The 27,420-nt window shown below is 42.7% G+C and overlaps 1 protein-coding gene across 1 annotated transcript; it reads left to right on the plus strand.

The window, feature by feature from the left end:
- LOC142099759 (solute carrier family 26 member 6-like) lies at positions 1 to 26,168 on the plus strand. Its single transcript, XM_075183603.1, has 21 exons — positions 1 to 129; positions 557 to 771; positions 1,744 to 1,883; positions 2,753 to 2,863; positions 3,882 to 4,048; positions 13,988 to 14,152; positions 14,964 to 15,116; positions 16,287 to 16,369; positions 16,530 to 16,677; positions 17,004 to 17,117; positions 17,584 to 17,661; positions 17,973 to 18,068; positions 19,053 to 19,159; positions 19,730 to 19,799; positions 20,058 to 20,150; positions 21,285 to 21,401; positions 22,667 to 22,735; positions 22,991 to 23,176; positions 23,537 to 23,591; positions 24,114 to 24,250; positions 25,921 to 26,168. The coding sequence occupies exons 2-21, from the start codon at positions 626 to 628 to the stop codon at positions 25,942 to 25,944; spliced, it is 2,259 nt and encodes a 752-aa protein (XP_075039704.1). The 5' UTR covers positions 1 to 129; positions 557 to 625; the 3' UTR covers positions 25,945 to 26,168.
- The last annotated feature ends 1,252 nt before the right edge of the window (positions 26,169 to 27,420 follow it).

Consider the following 27,420-nt stretch of genomic DNA (forward strand, 5'->3'; position numbering starts at 1 on the left):
TACTCTACATGACATAGAAAAGTGCTATAGAAGGACATAATAAAGCAGTATTCATTTAATCCAGCTGTGGCCAGAACATCTAATAACGGATCAATGTTGTTCGTATGAATGGGAAAGATTCAGTGGATGGTAAGTGAATATTAAGTAATAACTGGTATTTTTGTATAAAGTAGGTTTAAGCAACCTGTAGTTTACCGACTGTTGTAGAACTACAAGTCCCAGTGTGTTCTGCCAAACGGAACCTGGCAGGGCAAGCTGGTATTTGTAGTGTAACAGGTTGGCTAAGCCTCTTGTAGAGGGTGAGAGCTGGAGTCATTGACCGATATTGGCAGTGGAAATGTTGGGCGTGGGGCTGCGGATGGACCCCAACGCCAAAATCTGCAGCGCAAGCCTTTATTTACCTTATGGAGGCTTCTTTTATTGAGGAGGATCTCTCCGAAATCACAGTTCACCTCCGCTTTTATAAAATTTCAGCTATATTAAATAAGGTTTTATTATCGTCTACTCCTAATTTGTGAAATATCAAGACAATAACCAGTGTTCATTTCTTTTCCAGTTGTTGATCTATAGAAAACGCAACTGAGATCACGTTATTACCCCTGCGCATGACAGCAGACGCTGGACTATGGCGGAGGACAAGGAAGCACCGAGCTGCAAGGAAAGTTCCTTGGTAAAGCACCAGGCGGTGAGTGAAGCCGATCTGGACAGAATAGCTCCCACAACCAAGATCGTAAAGCCATCCGTTTGGAAAAGATGCAAGAGCCAGATACGGTCAGTAAAACGTAAAGTAAATTTATTCTATTTAATTAACAACTACAAGAGGTTTGTATTGGAAAGTCTAGTCCTCTCCCACATCGGCTGGTCTGTAAAGGCGATAGGTACATTTTAAGTGAGAAAATGAGCAGCACAATGCAGAAAACCTCCAAGTACAGCAGCAATGACCCAATGGAGAAAACCAGAAGATGGCATGTAATGGGATATCAAAAGTCTCCATCGTCTTTCTCATTGGGTTTGACGCAATAAAGATAAAGAATTGTTGGTGAATCTCCCAAACTGCTTGATAAATCTTGCAACATGATGTGTCTGGGGAGGATGGGTGATGGATGCCGCAGCTTAGGGCTATTTTGAGAGTTTGACTTAAGATGCAGGCAGGAAGAGCATTTGCATGTCAAGCAATTGTTGTGATCGTGGAGCAACTGAAGGCAAGCAATTGTCCTGCATAAAGCCTAATATCACTGCATATTTGTACTTATTCACGTGTGTGTGCGAGTGGGGGGTTGCCTCAATAATTGTTCTGCATATCTAAAACTATATAAAAACTATATGTGTGTTGGTAAATTACTCTTAATTTGGATTTTCCAAGCATATTTTAAACACAACATAAATTAATTTGCAAAAATTGAGATACAGAATATATACTGTTTTAAAATCAGTATTTAGTGTGTTTACCAAACCATTATTAAAAGGTTATTTATGCCACATATAGATTTATTTGAAACTGTTCCCAGAAGTGAAAAAAGTTGTTTAGAGAAATGCTTTCTTTCTTTTACTGCTGTGTATCGTTTTGTTAGATTACTGGGTATCTAATTTATATTTTCTTACACATTAGACAGAGCAAAACATAACCACTTTTAAATGGGAAATGTAATTTTGTTCTGCAGACTTCTCCAATGTGACGTAATCCCTTATATGAGTGAATAGAATTTTAATTGAATCAATGTTATTGCGTGTTCTGGTTTTAAGATGTTCTCGAGAGACTCCCAAATCCTTGTTGCTGAAATACGTTCCTGTCCTGCGCTGGCTGCCGAGGTATCCTGCCAGGGAGTGGATACTGGGGGACGCCATTTCTGGTATTAGTGTTGGCATACTCCAGCTGCCTCAAGGTAATGCCATTTATGTAAATACCCACACCAAAGTGTGAAATATAATTTTACAAATATACATGCAGTTTTGAAGTGACTTATGTTGATTGCTCACTGATGATGTCAGCAGCACACTGCACAGAGGGCCGCATCATGGAGCACTACAGTAAGCTGCAGCTATGTAGTGATGTGCAGGTGGAGGTGGAGGATTGGGAGAGAGCGTGAAGCAGGACAAACCTCTTGACTGTCTCTACAGTAAAGACAAAGTCCTGACTGTGCGGAAGAGTTCCCCAAAATTTGGACTGCTCTGACAGAATCAGGATCGTTGTTAGACCACTCTCTCCTACCTGTTTTTGCAGCGTAGACTACCTGCTGCTGGTGTCTTAATATCAGTTGCTGCTTCGCCCGATCCTGGAATGTTGGGGTCCTACTTGGAAAAAGAATAGGTTACCCTGCATCCACATTTGTGCAAGTTTGTGGGGAAGGGGGCCAGAGACCATCCTAGGCTTATCAGGGTGGACTCTGGAATTAGTGCTCCTACCTGATGTCTGGCTTCTCCCCAGGGACCAGCCACAATATTAAATGTCCTTCTACTAACATAGTAAATATTAATTTGTTCAATCAAAAGTTTAGTATAAGATAAGTTATAACTCTTATCTTTGCTCCTAACTTATTGTTAATATTTCTGCTCAATATGTGGTGTTGGGAGGGATAATACAGATTGATTTTCATGAATATATTTTACATTTACATTTTGAACAGAACGCTTTTAATTCCAAAGGCAGTGAAAAACATCTAGCAAAAATCAGGGTGATCGACGCATTTTGCTGAAATACTGGACTTGGTCTATCACCATTTATAACACTTTACTCTTGTTGTCTTTATTTCAGGTTTGGCCTATTCCCTTTTGGCTGGCCTTCCACCAGTCTTTGGACTCTACACTTCCTTTTATCCTGTGTTTATATATTTCCTCCTCGGGACCTCTAGACATATATCTGTAGGTAAGCACTAAGCGCTATGTATCAATGGCTGGAACAATGTGGTTTGACAGGAAATTGCTCCTAGATTGAAGGCTGTGCTTCTAGTTGATACTCTTTTAGACACTCAGGGCCAGATTAATCTTCAAACACAGGTCCGTTTCTTGCATGAAATAGCTCTGTGCAGAACAGGAGTTACGCCAGGGAACGCAATTGCATTTAATTCATGTCCGAACACAAATGACACTTCTGACTGCCTACAACATGAAGGGGGAGGGAAGGGTCGGACTAAAGTAGGTAATGTACACTTAGGGCATGCGGAGGGCAAGCGTACACACATGCAGCTGATTCAAGTTCATGGCATCTCTCTGGTACATGTTTTTGAGCCATATTACTTTTACAGGGCAGGTGTAAGTGCCGACGGATAGTGATGACTATGCTTAATCATGCTAGAACATGTGTTTGCAAGTAAGAGAAACTATTAATATGCATTTTATGTATAGTATGCATCATCAACATCCTGATTTGTGTATTTCATGTATAAAAAAAATACATATTTTTCTTAATGATTATAATATTAGGAGTTGTAAATTTAATTTTATAGATTTTTTTGCATGCATGATTCTGACTTTATATTGCACATATGCACGTTCGCATTCAGTGTGTTTTATCTGTCTGTATACGGCAAGTAATGTATAGCCAGAACGCACTTATACCCAGATGCTAATGGAAACGTATCTTGAGATCCACTTGTATTTGAATACAGGGTATGTGCGTACTAGTTACGTGCGGGTTTTTTAAACCCAAGTTGCATTCAAAGATGAGTCAGGCCCTGAGTGCATATTCGATACATTTGCAGCTGTGCACCCCCCACATACACTTTGCTCTCTACCCAGCCCCCGAACTTTCAATATGTATGCAATCTGTGTACTCTATACAGACAACAATGACACTGTAGTCATTATTTGTTGACCAGGAATGTAGATATCACTCTTGCAGCATTTTATATTTTTAATTCACCCCACTTTGCTGTGTGGCTCAGGAACATTCGCCGTGGTGTGTGTCATGATTGGCAGCGTGACGGAATCTCTGGCGCCCAATGAGAACTTCATTCGGGGAGACAACGTGACCTTTATAGACACGGACGCCAGGGACCAGATGAGAGTGCAGCTGGCCACGGCGTTGGCATTCCTCACAGGGCTGTTTCAGGTAAGCTGCCGCTTTGTACAAATTATTTGCTTATAATGGTGTATCTCCTAGTTTAAATCGGTTTGTATAGGTTTCCATTATAGTTTTGTATCTAGTTTCCATCAGGTACATTGTAGATAAAACAGGGCACACAAATACTTGATAGCTTATTTGTACACTGAAATGTAAAGTTGATATTTGTGTGCTACATGAAAAAACAGTCAGTATTTAACTTATGTGCAAACCAGAAAACTAATTTTCACCCCTTGCATTGTAACATGGTTTTGTCAAGGAGACTTAAATAAGAAACTTCTTAATTTAAGTTTGTTAATGAATCAGGCCCTAAGTCTTTACAAGAGGAGAAGGCGGCGAGGACAGGAGACAGGAGTAAGAGAGGACCCTGCTCATGAGAGGTTACATTCTAGAGGGGCGATAAAACAAGCTGAGACAAGGGAGGTGGTGGAAAACGAGTGTAATGCGAAGAAGGAGTTGTTTTAGCATGGGGCAGGGTAGGCAAAGCGCGAAGAGGCGAGTTTTGAGAAAGTGCTTGAAAGATTAGACGTTGGGGGCGACTCTGATCAGTCACTCCACTTCCCCACGTCATAAAACTCTGATCTGAAGGTTTATCAGGTAAGAAATAAAAATGAAAACTAAAAATTGTACCCCAGTGTAAAAACCCAGCCTTTACCATACAGTAATGCTAACAACATACTTGTCACTCACCGGACCGTGAGTGCCTCTTCCCGGACATTTAGGAACCGTGGCCGTCCTCCATCCTGAGGGTCTGCGCATGCGCAGCCCTTTTCTACCCTTCAGTGTATGTCCCTTTAACTTAATTGGCAGATCAGGCAACACTCCCTATATTAAGCACCTGTGGTCAACACCACGTTGCCTGATCTTGGAGTCTCATTCCCCATGAGTCTCTGAAGGTGTTTCCTTGTTTATTCAGCGCTGCTGATTCCTGTGGTTTCCAAACCACTTCTACCGCTGTGGTTTCCAAACCACTTCTACTATCAAGTGTATCATCGTGACTGTTAGCTGATTCCTATCCGCTGCCTCCGTGCACTACAGTCTTCTAAACCACTTCTACTATCAAGTGTATCATCGTGACTGTTAGCTGATTCCTATCCGCTGCCTCCGTGCACTACAGTCTTCTAAACTACTTCAACTCTTTCTCATATCATTGTGACTGTTTGCTGATTCCTATCCGCTGCCTCCGTGCACTTCAGCCACTCTCCACATCTACTCACCTGTTCATCATCAAGACTGTGAGCTGATTCCTATCCGCTGCCTCCGTGCACTACAGTCTCCAGCTTGCAACTCGTCTGTGTTTCCTCATCGTGACTGTTAGCTGATTCCTATCCGCTGCCTCTGTGCACTACAGTCTCCAGCGTACAACTCGTCTGTGTTCCAACATCGTGACTGTTAGCTGAGTCCTACCCGCTGCCTCCGTGCACTACAGACCCCAGCTTGCAACTCGTCTGTGTTTCCACATCGTGACTGTGAGCTGATTCCTATCCGCTACCTCTGTGCGCTGCAGTCTTCATCTCAGCTCTCCCGTGTTTCCTCGAGACTGCTGCTATTATTGCCATTTGCTACTCCCGTGATCAACAGCTCCTGGTCTACTCTGCTCACCCGTGTTCCATCGCTATTTGCACCTGCTGGTTGCTACTGGTTACCTCCGTGTGTCCGCAGAGTCCTGCTCCTGCTGCCAGCGCTAATCATCCATCTGTTGCTGATCCGCTCTCCACACCTTCCTGTGTCCCGCTGGTCTCTACCCGCCTGTCAGCATTGGATTCGTGTCTCATCTGCTATCCTGCTGCTAGATCATCACCATCCTCCTGGGTCCGCCAAGAGTCCAGTTCCGTGTTCTACCGATTCCTGTGGATTCGTGTCCCTGTTGGTTTACTTACCTGTGCGCTGCACCTACTAGACCTCTGCTTCATCCATCCAGGGACTTCTCATCCTGCCGGCCTCCTGCCGCTCAGGTATCGCTGCACTCCTGTCTGACTGCCTGCTTCTGAACCACGGTATGCATACTTCTCATTGACTGTGCTGGTGTATTGCATATCTTGCTGGACTGTGTTGGTTCTCCTCTGGAGTCTGCTATCCGCTGAGTCTGTTGCCATCATTGACTGTACTATCTTGTTCCGGATTACTTCAAGAGACTTTCCATATTTGCAGTGCTGTTCAGTCATTCATATATCTATATTGTGCATATTACTGTGGCTCGTGTTAAGGTGCCGTGTTTACCCTGTGTTGCAGTCTCTCCCCGTGCACCTCCTCACATATATATTCAGTGGTACAACTTGCTAGTAGCAGACCACTGATCCCTGTTTTCAGTTTCACCTGTTCCAGTATCCTCTCACATAGCAGTGGTACAACTTGCTACCGCAGACCACTGACTCCCCGGATACCTCCACTTGGATTCCATTCCTTCACTCAGACAGCGGTACAACTTGCTATCCGCAGACCGCTGACTCTCATCACCTCCTCGTTTCTGTTGGACATTCCTCCTCACTATAGCAGTGGTACAACTTGCTATCGCAGACCACTGACTACCTTCACGTGTCCTTGTCCATACAGTTCCTCGTGTACTACCACCTCCATATTACCAGTGTTGCTAGTCATAGACTTTCCTGAGCATCTCATCATCTGCTATTTACTGTTCCGTGATCACCCTGCTACCAGAGTACCCTATTACCACCTACGTTGCTCTGGTAAGCTTACCACCTGGTGATCCCTGGGTAAAGACTCCTAGTGCCCGTGACAGTAAGATCAGGCCATGACAGACCCAGATATGGAACCTACCGCTAAAGAGATGCTGCAACATCTGGTCAGCCGTGTGGAGCAACAGGATGCCCGCCAACAGCTGTTACTTCAGTGTTTTCAATCATTAACCTCCCAAGGAACATCTGGACAGACTGTGACAGCCACTACTGAGGCTCCTGTGCTTTCCTCCGTTTCCCCAGTGCCATCCCAGGTGTCTACAGCTTCCACGCTTCACCTGCCTACTCCGTCAAAGTACGATGGGGACCCCAAAACTTGTAGGGGTTTCCTTAACCAATGTTCAGTCCATTTTGAGCTCCAACCTCAAAATTTTTCTACCCATCGTTCCAGAGTGGCCTATCTTATCTCTTTGTTTTCTGGACAAGCCCTGGCTTGGGCCTCCCCTCTGTGGGAAAGAAACGACCCAATATTGCAAGATAGTGCCAAATTCATTTCTACATTCCGAAGTGTGTTCGATGAACCAGGTCGTGTGACCTCCGCTGCTTCCAGCATCCTCCGTTTGCGACAAGGATCTCATACAGTAGGCCAGTACGTCATTCAATTTAGGATCTTAGCCTCTGAACTTCAGTGGAATACTGAAGCCCTAGTTGCCGCCTTCTGGCAGGGGCTCTCCGATAAAATTAAAGATGCACTGACTACCCAGGAGCTTCCTTCGTCACTTGAAGATCTGATCTCTCTTTGCCATCGTGTTGATATGAGATTTCGTGAAAGAGAGGCTGAGAAAACAACTTCTGCTAAAGCACCTCTTCGTTCAAACCCTCAATTTCGTCCAGTTTCACCCACTGTGATTCCCATGGAGATAGGACGTTCCAAATTATCTTCAGAGGAGAGGAAACGAAGAGTAAAGAATAGACTCTGTATCTATTGTGCTGATTCCACTCATATGCTCAGCTCTTGCCCTAAGAGATCGGGAAATGCCAGGCCCTAACTAGTTCTGGAGAGGTAAAGTTAGGGTCCCTGGAGTCCTCTCCATCTTCTATGAAATCTAAAGTCTGCGCTTTTGATGTTACGATTTCCTTTGCTACCAAAACCTTTGAGTCACAGGCATTGATTGATTCCAGAGCAGCAGGAAATTTTATTTCCAAATCATTAGTGCATCAATGGTCTCTACCAGTAATTACGTTAAGAACACCCATTACTGTGACGGCTATAGATGGATCACGTCTCATCAACGGTCTCATCACCCAGAGTACGTCTCCAGTAACTCTTCAGATTGGTGCCCTGCACCATGAAGAAATATCGTTTTTAATCCTTCCAGTTACGACAAGTCCGATTGTCTTAGGCCTTCCATGGCTTCAGTGTCACTCTCCCCAGATTGACTGGCGCACTCCTCAAGTTACGTCTTGGGGGTCTGAATGTTATCATCGGTGCCTTTCCCAAGTTATTCCTCTCAAAGTACAGCAATCTTCCATCTCATCTTCCTCACCGGGACTCCCTCCTCAGTATGCTTCATTTTCTGATGTGTTTGATAAAGCTCAGTCTGAACGTCTTCCTCCTCATCGTTCTTGGGATTGTCCGATCGACCTTCTACCTGGCAAGACTCCTCCCAGGGGCCGGGTCTATCCACTCTCGTTACCTGAGACTCAAGCCACATCTGAGTACATACAGGAGAACCTCCAGCATGGGTTTATTCGACCTTCCACCTCTCCCGCTGGAGCTGGGTTCTTCTTCGTCAAAAAGAAGGATGGATCATTACGCCCTTGCATAGATTTTCGTGGACTCAATGCCATTACTATCAAGAATCGGTATCCCATTCCGCTGATCACTGAGTTATTCGATCGCATCAAGGGAGCCCGTATCTTCACTAAGTTGGATCTTCGTGGTGCCTACAATTTAATTAGAATTCGTTCCGGTGACGAATGGAAGACAGCGTTCAACACCAGAGACGGGCATTACGAATATCTGGTAATGCCTTTCGGGCTGTGTAATGCTCCCGCTGTTTTCCAAGGCTTCATCAATGAGATCTTTCGGGACTTATTATATGTATGTGTCGTCGTCTACCTGGACGACATATTGATCTTTTCACAGGACCTGCCTTCTCATCACCAACATGTGGCAGAAGTCCTCTCCAGGCTACGGAAAAACTCATTGTTCTGTAAATTAGAAAAATGTTCATTCGAATTGCCCCAGATTCCATTCTTGGGGTATATAGTTTCCGGAGTTGGCCTGAAGATGGAACCAGACAAGGTGAATGCTGTACTACATTGGCCCCAGCCAACTACTCTTCGTGCTATCCAGCGTTTTTTAGGTTTTGCCAATTACTATAGACACTTCATTCAAGACTTCTCTTCCATTGCATCCCCTATTGTGGCCCTGACTCGGAAAGGGGCTAATCCTAAGCAATGGTCATCTGAGGCTTTCCAAGCCTTTCAAATTCTCAAAGAGTCCTTCTCCTCGGCTCCAATTCTTCGACAGCCTGACGTGACACTTCCCTTCTTCCTAGAAGTAGATGCCTCTAATGTGGGCTTGGGAGCCATTCTCTCCCAACGCTCGGAACAGCAAAAATTCCATCCTTGTGCCTTCTATTCTCGGGGTCTTCTGCCCGCAGAGAAGAATTATACTATCGGGGACAAGGAGTTACTGGCTATCAAAGCTGCATTGGAGGAATGGAGATACTTATTGGAAGGAGCTCGCCATCCGGTGACGATCTTCACGGATCATAAGAACTTGTCATATCTCCAGTCTGCCCAATGCTTGAACCCTCGTCAAGCAAGATGGTCTCTTTTCTTTTCCCGTTTTGAATTAATTATAACCTTCAAACCAGCTGCCAAGAACAAAAAAGCTGACGCTCTATCTAGAGCTTTTGTGACGTCCTCTGATGAAGAAGAGGTTTCCAGCCATACTATTCTAGACCCCAAATGTATCTCACTGGCTGCTTCTTCCACCAAAATGCTACCATTTGGGAAGACCCTCGTGCCTCCTACTCTAAGGAGGAAAATCCTTTCGTGGTTCCATGCCTCCCGTTTTTCTGGACACGCCGGTGAACACAAGACCTTTGAGATTCTCTCTCGAAGTTACTGGTGGCCTTCAATGAGGAGAGACGTCAAAGAGTTCATTGCTTCCTGTGAGTTATGTTCCCAGTTCAAATCCTCCCGCAGAACTCCAGCAGGGTTGCTGCGACCACTACCCATTCCGTCCAAACCGTGGACCCATATTAGTATGGATTTCGTTACTGATTTACCACCTAGTAAGAATCATAATACTATTTGGGTGGTGGTGGACAGATTTTCGAAGATGGCTCATTTCGTCCCTCTGTCCGGTTTGCCTTCCTCGTCTATTCTGGCTGAACATTTCATTAAAGAGATCTTCCGTATCCATGGATGTCCGTCGGAGATTGTGTCTGATAGAGGAGTACAATTCGTTTCCAGATTCTGGCGAGCCCTTTGTAAAACCTTGGGCATACGATTAGCACTCTCATCTTCTTACCATCCGCAATCTAACGGACAAACTGAACGAGTCAATCAAGATCTTGAGACTTTTATAAGGATGTTCTCTTCAGCCAATCAAGACAACTGGGTAGAATTGCTTCCTTGGGCTGAATTCGCCCATAACAACATGTACCATGAGTCGTCATCCAAAACTCCATTTTTTGTGGTCTACGGTCACCATCCGTCTTTTCCGGAATTTCCTGCCCTCCCGCCCACCCAAGTTCCTGCTGTGGTGACTGTTTGTCAGACCTTCAAAAATATCTGGTCTCAGGTCAAAACCTGTTTAAAGAAGACATCTAACAAATATAAGTCTTTTGCAGATAAGAAGAGGCGGGCTATTCCACCACTAAAAATTGGAGATCGTGTCTGGTTATCTACCAAAAATATTCGTTTGAAGGTCCCATCTATGAAATTCGCCCCTCGTTTTATTGGTCCATATAGGATCATTCAAGTAATCAATCCAGTATGTGTTAAACTTCTTCTTCCTAAGAATCTTCGGATTTCCAATGCCTTCCATGTGTCTTTACTCAAACCTCTTATCATCAACCGTTTCTCAACTCCTCCATCAGCTCCGCAGCCAGTTCAAGTTCATCAGGAGGAGGATTTCGAGATTACTGAGGTATTGGATGCAAAAATTTCGCGAGGAGTCATCCGTTTCCTCGTTCATTGGAAGGGCTTTGGTCCTGAGGAGCGCTCTTGGATCAAAGCTGAAGATCTTAATGCTCCTGCCCTTTTGAAGAAGTTTTATTTCAAAAATCCGGACAAGCCCGGTTCCAGGCGTTCTGTGCCCACCTTTAAAAGGGGGGGTACTGTCACTCACCGGACCGTGAGTGCCTCTTCCCGGACATTTAGGAACCGTGGCCGTCCTCCATCCTGAGGGTCTGCGCATGCACAGCCCTTTTCTACCCTTCAGTGTATGTCCCTTTAACTTAATTGGCAGATCAGGCAACACTCCCTATATTAAGCACCTGTGGTCAACACCACGTTGCCTGATCTTGGAGTCTCATTCCCCATGAGTCTCTGAAGGTGTTTCCTCGTTTATTCAGCGCTGCTGATTCCTGTGGTTTCCAAACCACTTCTACCGCTGTGGTTTCCAAACCACTTCTACTATCAAGTGTATCATCGTGACTGTTAGCTGATTCCTATCCGCTGCCTCCGTGCACTACAGTCTTCTAAACCACTTCTACTATCAAGTGTATCATCGTGACTGTTAGCTGATTCCTATCCGCTGCCTCCGTGCACTACAGTCTTCTAAACCACTTCAACTCTTTCTCATATCATTGTGACTGTTTGCTGATTCCTATCCGCTGCCTCCGTGCACTTCAGCCACTCTCCACATCTACTCACCTGTTCATCATCAAGACTGTGAGCTGATTCCTATCCGCTGCCTCTGTGCACTACAGTCTCCAGCGTACAACTCGTCTGTGTTCCAACATCGTGACTGTTAGCTGAGTCCTACCCGCTGCCTCCGTGCACTACAGACCCCAGCTTGCAACTCGTCTGTGTTTCCACATCGTGACTGTGAGCTGATTCCTATCCGCTACCTCTGTGCGCTGCAGTCTTCATCTCAGCTCTCCCGTGTTTCCTCGAGACTGCTGCTATTATTGCCATTTGCTACTCCCGTGATCAACAGCTCCTGGTCTACTCTGCTCACCCGTGTTCCATCGCTATTTGCACCTGCTGGTTGCTACTGGTTACCTCCGTGTGTCCGCAGAGTCCTGCTCCTGCTGCCAGCGCTAATCATCCATCTGTTGCTGATCCGCTCTCCACACCTTCTTGTGTCCCGCTGGTCTCTACCCGCCTGTCAGCATTGGATTCGTGTCTCATCTGCTATCCTGCTGCTAGATCATCACCATCCTCCTGGGTCCGCCAAGAGTCCAGTTCCGTGTTCTACCGATTCCTGTGGATTCGTGTCCCTGTTGGTTTACTTACCTGTGCGCTGCACCTACTAGACCTCTGCTTCATCCATCCAGGGACTTCTCATCCTGCCGGCCTCCTGCCGCTCAGGTATCGCTGCACTCCTGTCTGACTGCCTGCTTCTGAACCACGGTATGCATACTTCTCATTGACTGTGCTGGTGTATTGCATATCTTGCTGGACTGTGTTGGTTCTCCTCTGGAGTCTGCTATCCGCTGAGTCTGTTGCCATCATTGACTGTACTATCTTGTTCCGGACTACTTCAAGAGACTTTCCATATTTGCAGTGCTGTTCAGTCATTCATATATCTATATTGTGCATATTACTGTGGCTCGTGTTAAGGTGCCGTGTTTACCCTGTGTTGCAGTCTCTCCCCGTGCACCTCCTCACATATATATTCAGTGGTACAACTTGCTAGTAGCAGACCACTGATCCCTGTTTTCAGTTTCACCTGTTCCAGTATCCTCTCACATAGCAGTGGTACAACTTGCTATCGCAGACCACTGACTCCCCGGATACCTCCACCTGGATTCCATTCCTTCACTCAGACAGCGGTACAACTTGCTATCCGCAGACCGCTGACTCTCATCACCTCCTCGTTTCTGTTGGACATTCCTCCTCACTATAGCAGTGGTACAACTTGCTACCGCAGACCACTGACTACCTTCACGTGTCCTTGTCCATACAGTTCCTCGTGTACTATCACCTCCATATTACCAGTGTTGCTAGTCATAGACTTTCCTGAGCATCTCATCATCTGCTATTTACTGTTCCGTGATCACCCTGCTACCAGAGTACCATATTACCACCTATACTGCTCTGGTAAGCCTACCACCTGGTGATCCTTGGGTAAAGACTCCTAGTGCCCGTGACAATACTGTTCTATCTCCATCCCGAGTGTTTATGTAGCACAAGCTCTAATTCTAACATTTGTCTAAGGCATACAACTAATCTTGGCTACCTTACGACATTGTTATACTCAGACTATATGGCTTATTTAATGCAATTATGCAAGTAGAACAAATACTGCAACCAATCACAACCAAGTAGCATATTATCTCCTTATTAGACTTAGTATAATAGATTGGTAAAAGGTGATATCCGATTGGTTGCTAGGCATAGGCAAACCGAGGGGGGGGGGGTTCCTGGTGCCTGTAAAACCCCTCCAAGCCTGGGGCTCTGTATAATTGAGGTGGCTGGACCCTGCCCCCGCTTCACACGGCTCTGCTCGAAAAGAGAGAGCTGCATGCAGCTAACAGTAGTGCACGCAGCATTGCCCATGTATATTATGGGGATAAGGGAGAGTTGGAGAGCAGCCAAGCACTCTCTAAACTTATAGCGACGCCTCCATGTATGCTGGTCACGCTCCCATGCACTGGCGGCGTGTTGTGGAAACCCCCTCTGCAAATCCTGCGTTTGCCCCTGCTAGGGGTTACAGCTCAGCACTACCATGCTATGAAAAGAGTTGATCTGTGTGTTATTGTGCATTGTATATCTTGCCCACACATGCTGATAGACCCCCCATCTTTTATTGTTGGTCTGGGAAAGGTTGCTTAAAAAGATCCCAGCACTTTCAATAGATTTCTACCAACTTTACACATGTAGAATGTATCCGACAACCCTGTATAAAACTAGTCAAGATCTGTAAAGTTATTGAGGATTGCTGATGGACAGCGGTCTGCAAGTCATGCCAAAATGTTGACTTGAATTGATATTGGTGATTTGACTAAACGGCCTAAGAATATGTATTTTGTTTATTTCCGAACAGAGGTTATAAAAAATGAGCGTTGGTCCCCACTGACTCTATTATCTGTTGTATTCGTAGATCGCTCTCTGTCTGATTCAGTTTGGTTTTGTGGTCACGTATCTCTCCGACCCGTTGGTGAGTGGGTACACTACGGCATCCGCTGTCCACGTATTGGTGTCGCAGCTGAAATACCTCTTTGGCATTAGACTGAGCCAGAAGACCCAGCCTCTGTCATTAATATATGTAAGTTACGTAGGGTGTGATTAATGACTTTATAGCAGTACAGAGTAGCATGCAAGCCATTGTATCGCTTTTATCTTTATGATATAAATTCTGATATAATAAACACCTTAAAATGTATGAGGTGACCCATTCTACAGACTGTCCTGATATCTTCTTAAGCTGGGAACACACTACAGATTTTTTATCCAACTATTGTACAGACCACATGACTCACGGCCGTTTGGTCAGATATTGCATTAGTGTGTACGCTCCCACAATCATGTTTTATCGCACCGGAGCCCATCGTATTGTTTGCTTTGGTTTTATAAACTTGCTAAAAATCACGATCAATGATGGAACGATGTCGGACAAATGTGGCAGTGTGTACGCACTCACGGCCAACAGTGTAGGCAGATATCTGTACAGTGTACAAAGTCATGATCCTATCAGCAGATGAAGATCACAGATCTGAAGGTAAATGGTGTAGGTGTGTACACATGAATCAGCATGATCATCGGGACTTTCAGTCGTTGGTAAAATCATCGCAGAAATTGCATCTGCAGTAGTTTTCTGCAGTGTGTACCCAGCTTTACTCTTATGACTTAATCAAGACATAGATAAGGTTTGAACAAGCAGCATAGCAGGAGAAAGCTGAAATGATTTAAGGAGAAGATCTTAAAGTTTTATATTAATAGATCATTATATAATAAAATACTTTTAGTGAGTTTGACGTGTAAGAATGCTGGGTTTTAAAATTGACAACAACTGTTCCTAATATTTAGTATAATTCCATTGATATTCTCTCCATAATGCTGCCTCTCTCTGTCTTTAGACCATAGTGAAACTCTTCTCAAGAATCACACAGACAAACATCGGCACATTCGTCACCAGCCTGGTGGCCATCGTGGTCCTGTTGCTCATGAAATATTTAAATGAGAAGTTTGTTTCCAGACTCATAATCCCGATTCCCATAGAGCTGATCATGGTAAATATAACGGTGTTCTTTAAACAATGCATATTCCATGTTCGCCTTTTAAAAACATTTTCACCGAAATTAACATAAAGAGTAAAAATTATATTATTGTTATATAGAGATTTAGCACATTTTTTTCAGATATACAGCGCAAGCTGAGCTCCGGCTAAATACGGATGGACCCGTGCATTGGAAAGTCAATAATGGCAGCTTTTGAGCAAATATTGATTCTCTATTAGATGTTTTCTCCTATGATACTCCATAAGCAATGCAAACTTAATATTCTGAGGCTTTGCAATAGTTTTAGTTCATTTGAGTTTGCAAAAATGTCCTGTAGTTACCGTCAGCAGTCTGCGGTGTTCCACAATTTATTTTTCTTCAAATCTAAAAATACTATTTTGTTAGTTTGTAAATGGAATGTAACACAATTTTTTTTTTTTATATTAAAATTTCCCTATAGATGATAGGACGAATTGCAAATAATTGTTGCTGGAAAGATAAACATATATAGGTACGGGAACCCTTATCCAGAAACGGGTTATCTAATAAATTACAAAAGCAGAAAATAAAGGCAATTTTTGCTGCTACTCATCATCATCATCTATTTATATAGCGCCACTGATTCCGCAGCGCTGTACAGAGAACTCATTCACATCAGTCCCTGCCCCATTGGAGCTTACAGTCTAAATTCCCTAACATACACACACAGACAGAGAGAGACTATGGTCAATTTTGATAGCAGCCAATTAACCTACTAGTATGTTTTTTTGGAGTGTGGGAGGAAACCGGAGCACCCGGAGGAAACCCACGCAAACACGGGGAGAAGATACAAACTCCACAAAGATAAGGCCATGGTCGGGAATTGAACTCATGACCCCAGTGCTGTGAGACAGAAGTGCTAACCACTGAGCCACCGTGCTGCCCATACTCAATAATAATGTCATATACATAGACCTGATCACCAAGTAAATTAATTGTCGATGATATTATTGTCGACTTTTCAACCCTGTCTATATTATGGTGTCGATCATGTAACTGTTGTAACATATGTATCACACCCGGCTGGATTGAGAATAATGAGGAGACTGATTAGTTGTAGAAATGTATTTATAACTGATCCGTCTATGCTCAGGTAATGGGGTCTTCAGCTCTAACTTATTGTCTATCTCTTGATTTCCTCAGGTCATCGTCTGCACCGGAATATCATATGGCGTTGGACTGTACGACAAGTTTGGTATTGAGAATGTCGGGGACATCCCCGTTGGGTGAGTTGTGGGAACACGTGGCAAGTACCCTCTATAGAGGTTTCCTGAGTCATTGAGTTTTTTGGTTATGGTGGGATCAAAATAGAACTCCCCTCAGTTTTTATTTATTTCATATCCCCCATGTGAATGTTAACAACGTTTTCTTTCTTCAACCGTTCAGCTTACAGGTCCCAACGCTACCCGACTTCAGCCTATTCGGAGAGCTCGTGGGAAATGCTTTCGCTATTGCGGTGGTGGGATACGGCATAACCATTTCTTTGGGAAAAGTTTTTGCCTCCAAGCACGGCTACAAAGTGGACAGCAGCCAGGTATTACCCAGTTATATGATCCCATCGCTTCTTGTTGTTTTTAAACTAAACTTTGTTCTACAATTAAACCGACTTGTGCTGCTTTTGGGTTCCAAAGTCTGTAAAACATTTCTAGGGGTGGATTCCTAGAGATCCCTACCTTGTGTATCAAACTTCCATTGTCCCATAGATTGTAAGCTTACGAGCAGGGCCCTCTTACCTCTCTGTCTGTAATACCCAATACTGTTTTATTATGCTACGGAATTTGCTGGCGCTATATAAATTGATGATGATATTGCTTCTCAGACCTCTGTTAGCCTGTGTGATATCACTTTCTTCTCTTCCAGGAGCTGATAGCCATCGGCTTCAGTAATTTAGTGGGCAGCTTCTTCCAATGCTTTGCCATTAGCGCCTCTGTCTCTAGGTCTCTGGTCCAAGAAAGCACTGGAGGAAACAGCCAGGTACGTCATCTAATTATGTTCTAAAGTAAATATCGCAGAGATAAAAGCTAAAATAAAACAGTTCCTCTTTTGTTAAAAAAAAAAATGACTTGAAGGTTTTTATCGGAGAACATATTAAAAAGTTTAAGGGACAGATTCAAATAGCCGCGATGTTCCGTTACTATGGGACTCGAGGAAAAATGCGGATGTTTCTGTAAAAATATCCGCCACAAAGTGTCTTCGGAATGGTCGCGAGATACTTCGCAATTGATTTCCCCCCTGAAAGTTCTGTAACCCATAGCAACCAATCGGACATCCTCTTTCTATTTATACATTGATCTAGGTAAAGCACTGTTAGAATCCAATGTTGCTATCGGTTTGTTTTTTACACAGTTCCCTGTTTACCAGTTTTCATAGCGCTGATTGATTAAGTGGTTATATGGATGACGTCTTATTTTTCCACCTTTCCTATAATTCATCTATGTAGGTAGCCAGCGCCATAGCGTCGTTTGTAATCTTTGTCATCATCCTCCGGGCTGGAGAGCTCTTCCAAGATTTACCAAAGGTAAATACAATGTAACGGTGTATTAATGGGCAAGAATATAAAAAGGAAGTTGAAAACAGTGATACTGTTTCATGTCGGTAATTGTAATAATTACATAATTATGCAGATGAGCCACAGACCACGATTACCCCGTATCGGGCTATATCCTTCAGTTTCTGAGTATGAATCGGCTACGTAGACTTTATCATATTCAGTGCAGCAAACGTTTCCACTAATTGTAGATTTGTTCTTAGTTTAATTTAGTGACAATAACTCAACTAATTTGTTGGCGGCAAATAAAAATGCTAAATTATATTCTTTCTTTTTTTTAGGCCATTTTGGCTGCAATCATCGTAGTCAACCTAAAGGGGATGTTTAAGCAATTCTCAGAAGTTAGAGTCCTGTGGAAAACCAACAAAACTGATCTGGTAAGAACAGGGGATTTAGACGTAACTTTTGGCTAAGTAGAAGACTTTTGTTGATTATTGGCCCTACCACGATGGGGCCCGAACTTGGACCATGCAGTTGCTGGAGTCTCATTTGGGAGCCTGTCTGAGGCTGAGGTAATTAATGTTAACAAAAGATTGGCAGCCCAGATTGGCCCATTAATGTTCTAAGGCCAATCACATGATAAATGACCGTTCGGCCCGATATCGCATTAGTGTGTACGCTTCAATGCTGAACGATCATCGTTCCAAAGCTCATCATATTGTTTGGTTTGATTTTTAAACCAAACAAAAAATGTTGTTCAACGATGGAACGATGTCGCTCCAATCCTGCAGTGTGTGTGCACTCAGGACCGGCAGTGTCTATAGATCTCTATGGAGTTACAGAGTCCCCATCTTTTCAGCCGATGGTTATGACAGATGAAGAGCACAGATCCGACGGTAAATCTTGTAAAACGTGCTTACTGTGTACACAGGAATCAGCTGCTGATCGGGACTTTTGTTTTCTCAGTCTTTGGTAAAACCCTTCCTCCCCCCCCAAAAAAAATAGAGACAGAGAGAGAGCTGCTGCGCATGCGGCCGCGCAGCAGCTCCATTTTGGCGATGCTGTACTGTACAGAAGCCGCGGCGCTGTCAAAGAAGCGTCCGCGGCAGTGCAGTATTGTAGTACAATACAGCACCGCTTCTGTGACGGCGCCGCGGTTGCTGTACCGTGGCCGATTGCCAAATTGTGCAAATTGTGTCACCTGAGCATAGACAGATCAGTTATAAATACATTTCTAGGACAAATTACCGTGCCCGTTCGCGGAGGGGAGGGGTTTCTGGAGAACCAGAAACCCCCCCTGCATGCACCCCTGAAACCGTTAACAATATCTCATCGGGAGATATTTCCTGTAGTGTGTATACCCAGTGAGTTTTCTGTGTTGTGTAAGTCTATTTAGTTAAATGCATTTTTTTCTATAACAGGTGATCTGGATGGTGACTTTTGTTGCAACAATTCTGTTAAACATGGACATGGGTCTGGCTGTCTCTGTCTTCTTTTCCTTATTGACCATCATCTTCAGGACCCAGCTGTGAGTAGCCCGTAGTATCGTCACATGACTATATCTAGTGTAACCCTCACTATTGTATCAAAAAAATAAAAAGTATTAAAACATATATTTAATACATGTGGGTATATTGCTGATAAAATCACAGAGTCAGGCCCTCTCCATTTAAAAAGAGCGGTATATATAAAAAAAACATTTTCGAAACACAAATCGCTTTTTGTGGCGGTAAAGGGTGCGCAGTTCCTACAACAGTCTTTGAATTGTGCTGTTCCGAACGGCGCCATTCTTGCACTTGATTAATAAATTTTGCATTTTACATTTTGCTGTGTTTATAGTCCATGATGACGACAGTCAATTCGTTCTGCTGTGTAGTGCGAACATTTCAGGCCAAATTCAGTCACAAAATATGCTAAAATATACGCCCAAATGTGGAACGAGGAGGATTCTTTTGCTTTAACGTTTAACAGTGCTGCCTAAAAATTCCAGGTCCTAGGCACTACCCTAAGTGAGCTGGTACACAGTACTCACTACTGTCTATCACACTCACTATCAATATGTACAATGAATAAACAGGTGACTTTGTTGTCATTTCAGATCCAATTACTCCATCCTTGGCCAAGTTTATGACATGGGTGTTTACAAAGACGTATCGAGATGTCAACAGGTAACAGAAATATAAAATATAATAATATAAAAAATATAAAAAAATATATGTGGCTGTTTATCACACAAACTCCCAGGAAAGCCAATAAAAGGTGCAGACAGACGAGCATTTAGTCTGCGGGTGTTATATTGTGACAACGAGGGGAGGGGAAAAATGTTGTGCCAAATTTGTTTAAAATATAACTGTGAAATCCCCTTTGAACCCCAATGTTGTTCAGTGCTACTCTTTGCTGCCATTATGTATTTATGTTTGTTACAGGCCAAAGAGGTACCCGGGATAAAAATCTTCCACTCTTCGTCCACCATCTTCTATGCCAACGCAGAGCAGTACATGGAAGCTCTCTACCAGAAGGTAAAACTGAGGTGTGATTTATGTCCAGGATGAGGGAAGTTACGCTCCCTAAATAAGAATAAAAAAGATTTTGCAAATGTGTCAGTAAAAGTGTACATGTCCCTGTTTTATTATTGAAGAACTGCATAGTACTATTCCTTTTATTTTGCCGATAGAATGGAGTTCCCAGTGTTTATTGCTGTTCCTGCAGTTTCATAACTTCTAAGTTGATGCTTATTATAATAGAGTATTAAAATTAAAAAGTAATTACAGACCAGTGTTTCTCTTTGATTTAGGAGCAGATTTATTGAACCTTCTAAAAAAAGGAAGTGTAGGTGTTGCCTATGGCAACCAATCAGATTCTAACTATCTTGTTCTAGAATGTAACAGATAAATGATAGCTAGAATCTGATTGGTTGCTACGGGCAACACCTCCACTGTTCCTTTTTCGAATCTACCCCTAAATGTATTATTGTAACTTATTACTGAGATTAAGAATAAAGTGTGGCCTTTTGAATGTTACAGGACCACTTAGGCGGCCACTGAAGTGCATCAGGTTGGCCATGATTGTCTCATATAATATTGAGTGTGACATGGCCACTTCCTGAGTGGAAAATGTCCCTGGAAATTATTTAATTAAACAAAGTGAAATAAGAGGACACTTTTGGCTCCCACATAAACTCTCTTACCATGATTCCCCCAATCCTTGATGCGATGAGCGAGAACATAACGTTGCTGTGTATGGTCATTGAGAACAATGTTTACAAAATGGAAACGATATTGGCAGCCATTTTGTGACCTAATAAAATCTTTTTTTATTTTTTTATTTTTTGTGTAAATTCCACCTTGAATGTGTACCCGACATCTGGAGGCCGCCATTTTGTGGACTGTACCAACATTTGTGAATATGCAGCCTATAAATTCAGTACTGGCATGAGGTATAATGTACCTAGTTCCTAGTGAAGTAAGAGGCTGCCTTCTGATGAATATTGGTTCAGCCCATAAAATGGCTGCCACCACGTGGTGTAGGAGACGGGTATATTTAAAGTTATTTTTGAAATGACAGAGTCATGGTTTTTCTGCAGCTAAGAAAATTAATGAGAAACGTTATAATCAGATGGGGCGTTTTTCTGTTCATATCTCCGTCTATCACAGTGCGGCATTGATGTTGAAAGACTTATTGAGAAGAAGAGAAAAGCCATAAAAAAACTTAAGAAAAAAGAGGAGAAGGTTATGAAGAAAGCCCAGAGATATAATGAACCCACCAAAGAGGCGAGTCTGGGTATTGACCCAATGGAGAAACCAACTATACTAGTGATGGCTAACCTGTGACACTCCAGGTGTTAGGAAACTACAAGCCCCAGCATGCTTTGCCAGTAGATAACTAGCTGATAGCTGGCAGAGCATGCTGAGACTTGTAGTTTCCTAACACCTGGAGTGTCACAGGTTAGCCATCACTGAACTATACATTTAGTAAATTAAGACAGAGCTATATACTTGTTAATCATTGATAAAGTTATATACTCTCAATTGACCTCACTCTCTGAAAATCTTTTAAAGCATAAACACACTGGGCGATCCCTTGGCACAAGTGACATGATTCCTATTCACTTTGGCTATAAATGACAAATTCCACAATACATTGAGCCATATTAGTGCTGTTCTAGGATACCCATACACATAGTTCGATAGCGTTTATCTTCCTACCATAATTTCCAACGTGCCGGATAACGACTCCACCAAATCATTATCATTGCGGCCATTTTGTGGCCACGCAGTCACGGCAAGATCACAGACTTTGAAGTTAGAATTAGGCTCTTTCTTACCCAATATATTTGTCCCTGATATCTGACATATGAAAAAAACAGCTATATATGGAGCCATCACCCTATATATATATATAAACCTGATACAGACAGGGCCAGATCGCCCGTTAGTCAACCTAGGGCTAAGTTAGAGATTACTCTAACCCCTATTGTTTGTTTCTTTTTAACAAATGGAGGGGAAGGGACGGGAAAGGAGGTCCCCAAACCAATATGTTGCCTAGGACTCAATGGGACCATAATCAGCATCTATAACTTTCCTTCCCATCTCTTCCTCTGGTGTAGAATATGTGAATATTGTGTAGTTGTTGGACGTTATCCAAAACCTATTGGATAATGTTAGTCTTGCTACCATTATTCAGCCTGGATCATAGCTTTTTTTTACCCCTAGTAAAGCTGGGTGTGGTTTTCAGATAAGGGTGTGGATGTGCAGATTGGGGTGTGATAATGGTGGGGTTGGGGCCAAGTATCCACCTAGATATAAGATTATACTGAAAACTGAAGAATACTGATGAATAATGTAAATAAAGCCCATTGAATAGTCAATGGTACTGTAGCTGCTACATACAGGGACTGTCGGGTCCAACACTAACCTAAAGCCACACCCATTTTCAGGGTTCAGAAACCCAGCAGTTGCCTGGGAGCAATTGTCCTCCTGCCATTGCCATTTAAGCTGTCTTATTAATATTGGGCTTTTTGTCTTTGCCCTCACAGATCACAGTACATGATAACATTGCCTTTGATCATCTTGAACTTGGAAAACTTGACTACGAAACAGAAAAGGTAACATAAATTTTCCCTATAACAAAACTAAATTTACAATGTAATGGTTCAAACTAAAATCCTTTTTAGGAATAATATATTTCATTCTATAGATCACTAGCAGTCAGCCATCCTGTCGTTCTTCGGCTGTTGTTGAACTACTACATGTCTCGGCTTGCAGTGCCAATCCTGCTGGGACTTGTAGTCCGATAATGTAGATCCTTAGTAACACTCTGAAACTAATGTCGCATTTTTTTGTCTTTCCTATTATCACAGAACAAGGAGCAGGATACGACAGAAGGGACCATCATCATTGTACCAGGCCATGCCACAAGTGAAGATACGAGTGGAAAAAACACGCTTCAATCACTTGGGCTGGAGAAACCAAATTTCCACTCCTTAATATTGGACTTTTCCTCTGTGAATTTTGTAGATACTGTCTGCGTAAAAACGTTAGGAAAAGTAAGTTTGTTAATTATGACAGTATTTATTGAAATTGCAGCAAAATTCATATTTGCATTTCCTACACCAGTTACTACCACAAACCCATACCTCTCAACATTTAAAATGGCTCACTCAAGACATAGCCCCCCCCTCAACTCTGAAAGGAGCGTGGCCAATTTATATTGGGGCGTGTTCAAGTCAAAATGGGCGTGGCCAGCTATGAAGGAACGCTAAGGAGGGTCAAAGTCTCTTGTAAACTAAATATGGGGAATAAAGATTCTTAGTTACAGTCGTACCGCCTTGTCAGATACTTGGCCGATATTTAAACGACAACAACTATAATTATTTATTTTTTTGTTCAAACTTTTTTCCTTACAGATATTCAAGAACTTCGCTGAAATTGAAGTGGATGTGTACCTGGTTGGTTGCAATGGTAAATATATCCGGGAAATTATTTTCCTAATTCCACAAAATGTATTTGTCACAGAAACATCAACTGCAAATGTAACAGGGTTTCCAATGCACAAAGTTTCACCACAGAACTGTTCCACATTCATCATATAATGGCTTGGCCTTTATAAGAACAATCATTTTGTTAGGTCTTTTTGCCAAAACATGATTCCCCTAGTCGGGGCCGGCAGAAGGTCTGTGGAAAATAATAGTCTGTCTGTTCATGCTGTCTGGATAAAACATGTTTGTATAAAAGTTTATGTTGCATTTCAATGAATGTTACACAACTTTGCAGATGACCAGCAGTATTTACCTGCCTACAGACAAGGAAGGCGGCCATTTTGTTCTGTGTGTCCATTTTATCACTAGTTCATAGGCCGTATACTGCTGAACATTGGGCAAGCACACAAAATAGCTGCTTTTACTGTCTGTAGGCGACTAATACACCTTAATGTATGTACGTGATGCTACAATGAAGTATTATGAACCATATTTATTCCAACAGCAAGAGTGATTACAGGGCTAGAGGAAGGCAATTTATTCAATGAAACGATCACCAAGTGTCAAGTCTTCCCCTCCATCCGCGACGCAGTTACCTATCTGACCATGGACCATGACCACATCTACGTTCAGGATGTCCAGGTGAGTGGCTGAGGGGTTTTCTTTTCTTTCTAGGTTGTAGTTTATAATATGCCCTGTATTTAAACCTGTGGAAGCAGCCATTTTATGGGCTGAACCAGTATTATTATTATTATTATAATTTATTTATAAGGCGCCACAAGATTTCTGCAGCGCTCTACAGAATGCAAACAGACCATACAGCATAAAACAATACAGAACAATAAACAAATAATACCAAGACTCAAAAACGCCAAGCATTGATAGTACAGTGAAGATGGTGGAGAAGAATAGGTAGAAAGACAGAAGGGAAGAGGGCCCTGCTCAGAAGAGCTTACATTCTAAGGGGGAGGACAAACAGACAACTGACACAGTCAGAAGAGGGGATCTAGTGCAAGAGGAGCGTGTAACAGGCAGGAGATGAGAGAGGTGAGGAGATCAAGCATGGAAGCATGGAGAGAAGGTTAGGTGGAAGGTTGGTAGGCTTTGAGGAACAGATGAGTTCTAAGTGCCCGTTTGAAGGTGCACAGATGAGGGGACAGACAGATAGAGCGAGGGAGGTCGTCCAGTGGACGGGGGCAGCCTAGGAGAGATCTTGGATTCTGGAGGGGGATGAGGTGATCAGAGTGGAGGAGAGGCAACGGTCATTGGCCGATCGCAGGCGACAGGATGGAGTGTGAATGGAGAGGAGGTTGGAGATGTACTGGGCAGAGGAGTGGGAGAGGGGCTTGTAGGTGAGGGTGAGGAGTTTGAAAATTATTCTGTAGGGGAAGAGGAGCCAGTGAAGGGCGAGGCAGAGGAAGAGGGGCATGAAAGGATTCAGTATTAGTCAATTAACTAGCCTGGTTGCCAACCATCAGTAAACCTGTGTATATTTTCACTGTTTCCTACATTTTAGTATTACAGAAACAGCCTGTGAGCATAAAAAATATGTTGGCCATCAATAATTTTTTATAAATTTGTCAGTAAAGAGTATATTCAAGGGTTGGAAACTGTGCACTAGGAACCCGTGACATCGCTGTGGTACAAATTCACGACAATGCAGGTTATTTGTCATTAGTTCCTAGAGAATGGATAGGTTATTATTTTCCTCATGAAAATTGAATCAAAAATGTCTGCCTTCACCGTGAGAGTCCCTTCAAATCGGAACAGTCCCGCCTAAACCGGGACATTCGGGAAGCATAGCATTGTATTATGGGGGTTCTTGCCATATATTTCCACATAATGTAGTTTTATACCTGTTATTTGTGTATGTGTATCCATTGCTTCCCTCTAAGCTAAGCAATCTGGAAATTATGGTGTTAAACTTAATTTATGATCTGGTACGTGCAATGTTTACCCAGATTTTGTCAGACACTGTTTCCCTGTCCAGGGAAGCTTACAATCTAGTTTTGGAACATGGGACACAGGGAGACGAAAAACTGCTCCTCAAAAGTCACATGCGGACATTGGCAGTTAAACTGGGATCTCTGTGCCAGCGTGTGTCCTTATTCACTGAGCCACTCCTTCTCCCAGTTTTCAATGCAGGCCATTTGGGTGCAGTTGGTAAGATTAATTTTAAATCTATCATTTCCAGATTCCTCTGCTTACAGGGGACATTTACCTCTTCAAGCGTCTGTGGATGGGAACAATCAGGAGGAATTTGAACAGATGTGAATAATATTCTTCTAAATATAAATCTAATTGTCTTGCAGAGAGCCCCAGATACAAGACTGTAAACCGAATAACTGCTTAATGCGACAACTCACCGGGAGGAGAATATTCCATTTCAGGGGAGAACTGATCATAATCTATGAATTGTATACTGGACATTGATATTTTATTACTGAAACTTATTACACTATAAAATGTTTTAGATCGTGCTGGACATGTGTTCATTTGTATATCAGAATATTTTTTTTATTTTGTATGCCTGTAAATAAAGCCTCTGCTCTCTGTCATATTCTGGAATATCGATTTTCTTTGTATTATAAAAGGGATCGATCACTATGATCATATCTGTTATGATATCATATACAGTGGTTGGTGTACGTTGCCATCTACTGCCTACTTTAAGTACTACAGTTGTTAAGGACAATTCCTTTATGCCTCTTGGGTTTGATCCTTGTTCTTCCTACATTCTAATTGAGCCTTGTGAAACAGTACACACTACGTTGTAGAGTCACCAATGGCAGAAGTCAGTTTTCAAGGCTTCGTTTAGCCTTCCTTTTTTTCAGAAGTGATATGTTTAACACAACATAAAGTTATTATCATGCCAAAGAATAATGCAAATCTAAAAGAAGCTGCTTAATTTGGTATCGAAAACGGTACAGCCTCTTAATGGTATCTTTCACAAAATCTCTTGTTTAATTCTGTCTCCCTCCTTGACCTTGGGGACCTGAATAGCCATATTTCTACAGTATAGTACAGCATACGTTATAAAAACTGTTAATATATATATATTTTTTATAATGCAACACCTGGAACCTCTTGTCAGAAATAAGTGGGTTCTTGGGCAAATATATTTGTGTTAAAGATTTTTGGATCGGCTGTAGACTAGTGTACCCCCCGCCCTCAGCTCAAACCAATGGGAGGGAGTGTATATTACAGACATAGGGGCATATTCAATTGTCTGTGTTACTCGCAAAAGTAACGCGGCGTTAAGAGTATTACCAGTATTACGGTAATTCTAAGCCGGATTAGCTCATGGAGCTGCGAGCTGAAAGTCAACGTTAAAGGTACCGTAATAATGGTAATTACACGCACTATTATCATAATAATGGAATTAGTGCACAAGCCGCGTTACTTTTGCAAGTAACGCGGACAATTGAATATGCCCCATAAAGTGCATTTCCCTGTTAGGACCCAGATCTGTGGATATATGATATTCTGTGCATCCAGGTGTCAGGCTCTCTACTTCTCTCTTCCTTCAATACCTACATCTACTCACAGGGGCATACATGTCCTACATGACTCTCTGTGTCTGTGCTGCCTAAAATGCATCTATATCTCATACTTCTCCAATCACACAAACTGAAAATTGAGTTTGACGCTTTTTAGGTTTTTCAACTTGCGTCCTTATAAATGTAGTATTTGGGAACTTTCCAAAAAGGAAAAAATAATCCATTGACATGTACTACAAGCATCATTATCTACTAGTAGTAGGCTAGCCTCTTGAGTCATGTGAATGTGTTATCACCCAATAAGATATGGGA

This window comes from Mixophyes fleayi, chromosome 8 (assembly GCF_038048845.1).
Source record: "Mixophyes fleayi isolate aMixFle1 chromosome 8, aMixFle1.hap1, whole genome shotgun sequence".
Lineage (NCBI taxonomy): Eukaryota > Metazoa > Chordata > Amphibia > Anura > Limnodynastidae > Mixophyes > Mixophyes fleayi.

What these genes read in the sequence shown, in the direction of transcription:
- LOC142099759 (XM_075183603.1), top strand. Translation starts at nt 626, where the DNA reads ATGGCGGAGGACAAGGAAGCACCGAGCTGCAAGGAAAGTTCCTTGGTA. An exon ending in AGATGCAAGAGCCAGATACG is followed by an intron (nt 772 to 1,743) that starts GTCAGTAAAACG and finishes TCTGGTTTTAAG; the next exon opens with ATGTTCTCGAGAGACTCCCA. An exon ending in TTCCCATAGAGCTGATCATG is followed by an intron (nt 15,117 to 16,286) that starts GTAAATATAACG and finishes TGATTTCCTCAG; the next exon opens with GTCATCGTCTGCACCGGAAT.